The 9,185-nt window shown below is 32.6% G+C and overlaps 1 protein-coding gene across 1 annotated transcript; it reads right to left on the reverse strand.

Annotated features, from left to right (window-relative positions):
- Nucleotides 1–370: 370 nt before the first annotated feature.
- LOC110942417 (MADS-box protein SVP) lies at nucleotides 371–9,185 on the reverse strand. The gene is made up of 9 exons (XM_022184175.2): nucleotides 9,031–9,185; nucleotides 8,672–8,855; nucleotides 7,301–7,382; nucleotides 6,791–6,852; nucleotides 5,797–5,896; nucleotides 1,538–1,579; nucleotides 1,089–1,130; nucleotides 809–987; nucleotides 371–647 (listed from the first exon to the last, which is right to left on the reverse strand). Exons 2-9 carry the CDS (start codon nucleotides 8,851–8,853, stop codon nucleotides 632–634), a joined length of 705 nt encoding a protein of 234 aa, XP_022039867.1. The 5' UTR covers nucleotides 8,854–8,855; nucleotides 9,031–9,185; the 3' UTR covers nucleotides 371–631.

Below are 9,185 nucleotides of genomic sequence, written 5' to 3' on the forward strand. Positions count from 1 at the left end.
CACACATATAAATTTTAATGAGTGTTTGTTGAGGTTTGTTAATGTGGGAAAAGCGAGTGTTTTTTAAAGATGTTTGGAAATTGATGTAACGCTAAAATGATGGTTTGTGAAAATCCACCATCATAGATGCTCTTATAACAAACACTCTAAATTTCATAGATAGTTCATGTGTACACTTATTTCAAAACCGATGCCTATACTTGAAAGGGAGAACAATGAGCTAGACGTTCTATAGTTCCTCACACTCAGTGATGTGCACAGGCCATTGCACCTAACCTAGGATGAAATTTGGGTGCAATTTCGAATATCCTCTACAAACTTGCATAATTACATATGAAACCCCTCTAAAATTTGAGTTTTCAACAAGTCATTGTCAACAATAGAATAGAATTAAACACTTTGTTTGGATTATTTTCAACAAACAGCAATTTTAGTGCAAAATTGCAATTAAATAAATAACTACACATGAATCCATCATAACACACGTTACAAAGTCTGTGTTTTTTTGTTTTTCAGAATGTCATTTAAACATTTCAGCCGATACAACACTTATTTGGGTTCAAATCAAACCACCACCATTCCCTGCTCTCCATCAACCTCATTCATTGTCTTCCATGGCGGTTTTATCAATTTAGTTAAACGGTAACCTGATGCATAATATAAATACAAGTTCAATCAAAGTGTACTGTGTATATAAATACTTCACAATCAAATGGCTTTACTTTCAAAGCGAGGATACGTTTGTCGGGTAAACAACGAGCTAAGGGTGAATGAAAATAAAAATGGTATGAATAGTTAATGAGCTTACGCTAGTTTGAGAGCAGTATCAGAACAATCATCCTCGGGAGGAGGTCCACTGCTGCAGCTGCATACGTTAGTAGTGACAGAATCCGACGACTGCCCTTGATCATCAGGGTTAGTTGCCACATTATCCAACTCAACACCCCTTGTCCGTGGCCTCTTGCCATTTGAAGTCAAAGTCAGCATCTAGATCATATGAATATACAAACACAAACTTTTAATTAATTAATCACGAACGAAAAATAAGTATTAGCATGTAAAAATATATAATCATTTAGGAGTCTTGCTTGTTGTTTCAAGTGCTTGTTCTCTTCCATCAACCGAAAACCCTACATACATATTTGAACATATAGATCATCAATATATTGAAATGTATAAAATAAAAAAATTATCTCAAAATTGTAGTCAACCTTTGACATTTTGAGTTACACTTTCTATATATTTTTGTCAGATTTCTAGAAGTGGTCCATAATAAAATTCAGTTATGAATTATGATCTAAGACATAGATTGGAAAGTGTAACCAATGAAGTTTTAAATACTTTATGATATTTGAGATTTTTTTGCATCTTATGTTTTAGAAAGATAAGCTTATTACATAACTACGCTTATGTAGTTAGTGTGTTATGCTACAACATGTAAAAATCATGTTGGTTCTTAAAATAACTACTCAAACTAATCTTAGAAGTCAACAGTCGACCCATGGTTGGGTGTAAAATGCTAAAAAAAAATTATAACCTTTTGTTGAAGAGTCGATATCTCGTTTGAAATCCGTTCATCCTGAAAAAAAAACAAGAATTTCAGCGTGTTAGCAAATATGTTTATGGGTTGCTGATAATTTGATATATTGTTTTTGTTACACTATTCAAGAGGGGTATTTTGACCCATTGATGACTTAGTTTCAGGAAAGAAAATCTTTGACAAAATGCAGGGAAATTGTTAGTGTATATATGAATTTTATGAGTAAACTTTGAGATCAAACTTCTCATGTGCACATATACGAATTGAGGCGTCTCTTATGGCATATTGCCCCTTTCCGAAAGGTGATATGGCATGTTAACTAGTGTTGCACACCACTCCGTTCTTGTGTTAAGCGTTAAAAGGGTTACTTGTTAACATGTTAACCGGATGTTAAGAGATTGAATTATTTATTTTTCTTTTTTAAGCCAAAAATCACTAAGAATAAGGTTAGAGTTAATGGGATAAAATCATTTTCCTTGAGGTGAGGTGAAGTGAAATAAAGAAAAGTGAGTGATATGGCACCTAAGTAGAATTGAGAAGGGTTAAAGCATACTTTAAGGCCTGAAAATCCATCTCTTCTAGTCTTTAGCCACTTACCTAAGATTAGAATATATAAACCAATGAAACCTCACAGCAGGGTTCAACGTGAGATGAGCTAAAGGGCTATAATATAAGTTATAGTTAGCTCACTTGAATTAAATTAATTAGTATTAATCTAATTTTAATTTTAGTTAAGTATAACATAAAATATTCATTTAAAAACCTAAGTACAACACGACCAGTTTTCGATATAAACCGCAAACTAAACCATTCGCTACGGTTTTAGAATATATGACCAGTCCCCTTCCAACCAAAGAGGATTAAGACATCAGCTTCAAGGGACTATAACACATCAACTTCTGACGCGAGCACAACCGGCGTTGACCTCAACGGTAATGACACTCCAACCTTGATTGAGAATTTTGGGATCAATCTTGCGGAAGAATGTCAAGAATTGCCTCGTCAACAACCAAACTAGTAAATTGAAAATTATATTTCATGTCACAGTTTTTTGCCTAAAAGCACCATTTCAACCATAATCTTACTAGTGCTTTTAGGCAAAAAAAAAAAAAAAACAAAACGTGACATGAAATATAATTTTCAAATTTACTAGTTTGACTAAATAAGATTATGGTTGAAATGGTGCTTTTAGGCAAAAAAACTGTGACATAAAATATAATTTTCAATTTACTAGTTTGGTTGTATTGATTTCTCATAAGAATGAACACCCCATTGTTTTGTTAAGCACTTAAGCTAAAATATGCGTTTGGACTTGCATGCCAAAGGGATTGAATTGATGGTTCACAAACAAACTTTAAGACTTAAACAATAAAAGGTTTTTTTATTTTTTATTTTTTTTTAACTAGGTATTGATATTTTTAAGAGATTCAAAAGGTCACTTCTAGAAATATATGGTTGCTTAGAGAAGTTAGGATTCTGGCCAACACACACATGAGTGCAGCTTGTAGAGCACATGTAACGCAACCGATCTATAAGCGTGTGAGCAATCAACCTTGACAACCCATGATTAAAACAAGCCTGTCCATGGGGCACCCTATCGTGTTAGTCACCAAACTATAACTTTTAACCATGGTCTTGGTAAGGACAATGTTATAAACGTTCCAAGCCAAGTTTTATCAAAGCCAAGGAATGATAAACCCTCATGGGAACGTCTGCGATAAACTTAAGCTACAGTCAATTCTATAAGCTACGATTCTACTAGTGACCTATGGTGATTTTTTTCACGATAAAGCACTTTATATACGTTTTTAGGATGGAAATAGAAGCACAGATGCTTTTGATAAATTATGAGTTTAATTTCTTTGTAAGTGGCCGGGTTATCTCACTAAACACTCTAACTTATGCAAATCATTAAGTCTTGATGATTACTTGCGGTGTGCGTGTGTGTGTCACCGAGTGAGCAACGGTCAAGCCCATAAGCTACGATTATACTTGTGACCTAAGGTGAGTTTTTCAGAATAAATCACTTTATATACTTTTTTGGGATGGAAATAAATGCAAATGCTTTTGATAAATTACGAGTTTTCTTTGTATGTAGTTTATTTCATTAAACTCTCTGATTTATGCAAATCATTAAGTCGTGATGATTACTTGCGGGGTGTGTGTGTGTGTGTATAGGCGGTACAAGAACTGTATGAAAACTAAATTTGAATGCGATTGATGCCAAAAGGCTATATGTGTTGTTTATGTATATGTTAACAAACATTTCTACTATGTTGATGCTCACTAAATGAGATTTGATTTGAAGTGCATTTTATGAAATATAATACACTGAAACTTGATTATAATTGCTTTGATTATTCTGTATGTCATGATCTCACCACATATATAGATTGATTGATAGTTAGCTTAATTACAACTTCTTTCGATTTCCATAAGATCTTTTGTCATCATTGCTTGAATAATATTGACTTTTTTAATCTTTATAGATGTGCTCCTATATTATTGACTTTGATTTTGTGTAACATTTATCTATCTTTATGATCCCACATGCTTTACAAGTCTTTACATTTTTTTTCAACTAGTTCTATAGAATTTAACATCTTAGTGTGTACATGATCAATATTACCTAGTGTTAATTATAATATACATTTTTAGAAAATTTTTTCTTTGTTGAAGTTCTATTAGGCAAAATTTAGATATATGAAATACAAGTCTACTAAAAAAAGCATGGCTCTCCTATTTATGAAACTCGAACTCAATTTGGTTGTTAAATGTTTGGGTAATCTTGATGTTGCGGGTTACTTACGGGTCAAGTTCGGATCGAGTACGGGTCAAGTCGGTTACCGGGTTTATTTAACTGGGTTAGTAGGTTACACGTGTGATGGGTCTTGGAGTCAATTTAGCAAGCCAAATAATGAGTAACGAAAGGGTCAGATTTGACCGAGTTGTATGGTAACGTGGTGACCGAGTTTATGGGATGTGAACGTTGGAGTAGTTCTAAATTTTAGCAAGTAGTGGGCTTTATTATATTTAGCATGTGTTTGTTTTAGTCAAAATAAATAGGACAGTAGCTTAGTTATAGCCTGTACCTCTCATTCGATAATAAAAGCTGTTGCAAGCTCTTTTAATTCTTTGAAGTTCAGTTCACATAATATTATCTCATAGTGTGTAGTGTGAGTGTTTAATCTTTGGGCCTGAACCAACATTTGGTATCAGAGCAAGGTTAAAGAAGAAAGCCGTTTTGAGAGTCGGTGGAGAGAAATGCGCACAACCTTAGGCTGTAGAAAGAAGAACGGTTGATTGAAATCAACGAAGAAAGAAGAAAGTCGAGACCGACCGATGTGAGAAAGAAAGAGTCGTCGCCAATCAGAAATGAGAAAGAGTGGCTGTGAAAGAAATAAAGAAAGAATCAAAAAGAAATTGCGATTTCAGTCGATCCCAAGAAAGAAAGAAACTTAAAAGAAAGATCGAAGAACCCACCGGTAGGGGTGCAAACGAGTCGAACTACTCGCGAGCTGCTCGAGCTCGGATCGAAAAAAGGCTCGAACGAGCCGAGCTTAAACGAGCTCGAGCCTAAAAACAAGCTCATTTAGTAAACGAGCCCGAGCCGAGCTTAAACGAGCTCGAGCCTAAAAACAAGCTCATTTAGTAAACGAGCTCGAGCCTAAAAACAAGCTCATTTAGTAAACGAGCCCGAGCCGAGCTTAAACGAGCTCGAGCCTAAAAACAAGCTCATTTTGAATTGTTTTTTTTTTAATGGCAATTTTCTTTTTATTTCATGTCGGCTACGAGACTTGAACCCAAGACCTCCCCTCCCAATGTGTTTAGACTTTACAGACTTTACTTTTACCAATGGACCACCACCCTGTATTAAACCAAGTAGAGTAATACAATCTACTTTCACAACCTATTGTACTCTAAAATCAATGGTATCATTACAACTAATTTATTGGCTAAATGTACACCTTGCTTAATTACTTTTTACATACTTAAAAATGTGAGTTTTTATGTTTGTGTGCTTGTCACAAACTACTATCTGTATTGTTAATAATTTTCATATTTCTTCATGGTTTATATTTAGTACAAGCTTCTTTTTTCCTTAAATCTTAAGTTATATGTTATAATCGTTACTAAAACTTACCTGTTTTTATCACATGATGAAGAAAGGTGTTTTTTTAGCAGAAGAAACAAAATGTAGTGTTTGCCTATTTTTGCAATGTAGCTAGAACAAGAAGATGAAAGAATAATAGGACCTTTGTTCGAATCACACGATTAAGCCCTCCTTCCAGCAGTGTCTCCAACCTCTGAAGTTCCTCTAGAGTAAGTCCATGAAGATCCTCACCGCGTAGTTGACTGTTTTTAGTGACCAAATCATACATTTAGCAACAAAGTTTAGTTCACATGTTATAACTTATGGCAAAAGATCAAATACAAATAATCTTAACATACTAAACATACAAATTGAAGGAAAACCCAAAAAGACAAGGTGGCATTTTTGTAATTACCACCAACTATCAAAGTTACAACCAAAAATACCTAAAAAAACACAAATTTTTTTTTAACATTTTTATTAAAAAATCGCTACATTTCGTTAGCAAAAAAAAAAAAAAAAAAAAATTTTTTTTTTTTTTTTTTTTTTTTTTTTTGCTGCTACTAAAAGTAGCGATTTTTTAATAAAAAATGTTAAAAAAATAAAATAAAATAATTTGTGTGTGTTTTTTTTATTTTTTTAGATTTTTTAGGTTTTTTGGAGGTTTAGTTTTTAGCATTTTAGCTTGGGTGGGGGGGGGGGTTAGGTTTTTTTTAGGTTTTTTGGGGGGTTTAGTTTTTAGCATTTTAGCTTGGGTGTGGGGGGGTGGGGGGGGGGGTTAGGTTTCTTTTAGGTTTTGGGGGTGGGGGGGGGGGTTAGGTTTTTTTTTTAGGTTTTTGGGGGGTGTTGGGGGGGTAGGTTTTTTTTAGGTTTTTGGGGGGTGGGGGGGGTGGGGGGTTTAGGGTTTTTTTGGGGGTGGGGGGAGTGGTTAGGTTTTTTTAGAGGTATTTGTAGAGTAACTTTGATAGTTATTGATAATTACAAAAATGCCACCTTGTCTTTTTGAGTTTTCCTTCAATTTGTATGTTTAGTATGTTAAGATTATTTGTACAAGAACTTTACCCTATAACTTATTTACAAGTTAATGTAGATAGAAAAACAAAGTTTAATTAGTTCACATGTTATAACTTATTTACAAGTTAATGTAAATAGAAAACCTTAGTTCGCGATTCTTGTCAAGCAACTCTTTTCCCATCCTTGTCTGATCACTCTCCTGGAGCTACAGAATAATCATGTTTATCTTGACAAATCATGAGTTGAATTGGTTACAAGAGCAAAAACTACTACTATTTTGACATTTTTTAACTGCAAGGTCACCAAGAATTGAAATAGCTTTTTTTTTTTTTGGCCGAAGTCACATAAGAAAATCGTGTTTTACCATCAGATTCATGGTTATTAAGATGGTTATATGAGTTAGTAACAAAAGTTTATGAATACTGTTTTGACGATTTGAATCTTTTCTTTTTAGAATGAACGAACTAATTCTACCTTTACAAGTCAGTTCTGATGGTAATGCGTTAGAAAAATAATTTTTTAGTGTCATGTAAGCCCAGGAACAATTACTAAATAATATAAATTTTTATTATTATTATTATTTTTTTTTTTGTAAATAATCAACATACATAAACATAATACAAATAAGTTGGTTAAAGATCGAGAGATGAAACCTGCAGGTTCAGTGAATCGTCAACTTTATCTACGACGTTATTATTTGAATGAAGCTTATATTTTTCTAGCAACTCTGGCATGCTTCACAACACAAAGAAAAATATATATATTACTACTATAAAGAGGTATAATTACTAAATTACAAGGTCACAATATATAATTTGGACATGACTAACGTACATTATAGTTATTATAAAGTAAATCGTGTATACAATGATTAATCAAATCTAAAATAATGTACACCGCATATATAATTGAGCATTTATGCACTTTGCATCATTTTCTAACATTATTAAGTTTCAAAAATATGATGGCACGTTTCGAAAATAGATGGCACGTTTCAACTTTCGGGTATATAGTCTAATGAGATATTAATTAAACTTAGGATTTTTAAGCAAAAAATCACTTGTATACACATTCATAATATCTATCAATTGATCATGCAGGACAGGAAGACAAATAAAAAGGCAAGTAAACAGAAAGATATTGAAATCAAAATTTACTGATGATTTATCATTAAGTTGATTAAAATTAGAAGAGATCATTTGCCTAATTTATGTAAATTAGGAACCTTCAAAATAGAAAAATTAGATGTGTATATATATATATACATACACACAGTAACTTTAAGCTTAAAACATATGAATACTAGCTACATATGTGACGTGACATAAGATCATAAATATTATTTTTTTAATGGTGGGAGTGAGTAATTACTCCCAGAGATACTTAAACAAATTAAAGGTCATAGGACTTCGTTATTATATCCTCCAATCAGAAGATTACTATGTCTAAACAATATCCAACATAAAGTTTCGGTTATAGCAACATAATGGGCTATTTTATTATCACTAGTGCTATATTCAAATGACTGTTTTAGATTGTAAAATGTAAATATATATAATATAATGTCTTTTTGTTTGTATATGTTTATTCATTATTAAACTTATTGTAGTTGACAAAATAAAACTAACAGTACAATATTCAGAATTACTTCATTTACTCTTTACAAGAATCAGCCAGCAAGACTGTTAGCCTAATTAAACACGTACAGTGCTCTTTAATTAGTTCCTGTAAGTTGAAAGAAATATAAAAAAAAAAAAAATCAATGTAGATAAATTCGATCTTGCCACGTCATCATATGGTCTTGAATTATATAATAATCACAAGTAATATCATAAGTATGTATATAGAGTTTGATCATATAAATATAGTGTTGAGTTATACTTGAATTCCAAAAACCCTAAATGATCTGCCCCTTTGAACACAAAAAGGGAAAGATTGATAGAGACTAAGACAGAAATCAGCTTTGAATAGATAGAATAATATTACCAAAAGTGGAAAGTGTGATAGGGTTTGGAAGCAGGTACCTTGAACTTGCATACTCAAACAGTTTTCCGGTTGCTGAGAAGATGACCAAAGCGACATCGGCATCACAAAGCACGGCGAGCTCTTCAGCTTTCTTCAGAAGCCCTCTTCTTCTCTTGGAAAAAGTCACCTGTCTTGCTGTTATATTATCTATCTTCCTTATTTTTATCTTCTCTCTCGCCATTTCTGCAACATGAAATAAAAATAAAAAGAATGTGTCTTTTATTTCAAGTTTTAGATAGATCTATAACAAAACCCCACAACACACACAAACACAATAATTTTCTTTTGATCTTGATGAACATGCAAAAAAGTACATGTTATTAGGGCAAAATATCAAGATTTTGATGATTCTTTTTACCTTTTCTGGAAGGAGGAGGATGGGTTTTTTTTTGAAGAAAACAGTGAAGATGTACCAAATAGACTTTGACAGCAAATAAGAGAGAGAGAAAAAAATATATACTAATATAAAAAAACAGTGCGAGTGTGTGTTTGGATTTGACAGCAAATAAGAGA

Source organism: Helianthus annuus, chromosome 5 (assembly GCF_002127325.2).
Source record: "Helianthus annuus cultivar XRQ/B chromosome 5, HanXRQr2.0-SUNRISE, whole genome shotgun sequence".
NCBI lineage: Eukaryota > Viridiplantae > Streptophyta > Magnoliopsida > Asterales > Asteraceae > Helianthus > Helianthus annuus.

What these genes read in the sequence shown, in the direction of transcription:
- LOC110942417 (XM_022184175.2), bottom strand. Translation starts at nt 8,853, where the DNA reads ATGGCGAGAGAGAAGATAAAAATAAGGAAGATAGATAATATAACAGCA. An exon ending in GACAAGAATCGCGAACTAAG is followed by an intron (nt 5,897 to 6,790) that starts GTTTTCTATTTA and finishes CACTAAAAACAG; the next exon opens with TCAACTACGCGGTGAGGATC. An exon ending in ACAAGCACTTGAAACAACAA is followed by an intron (nt 988 to 1,088) that starts GCAAGACTCCTA and finishes CATATGATCTAG; the next exon opens with ATGCTGACTTTGACTTCAAA.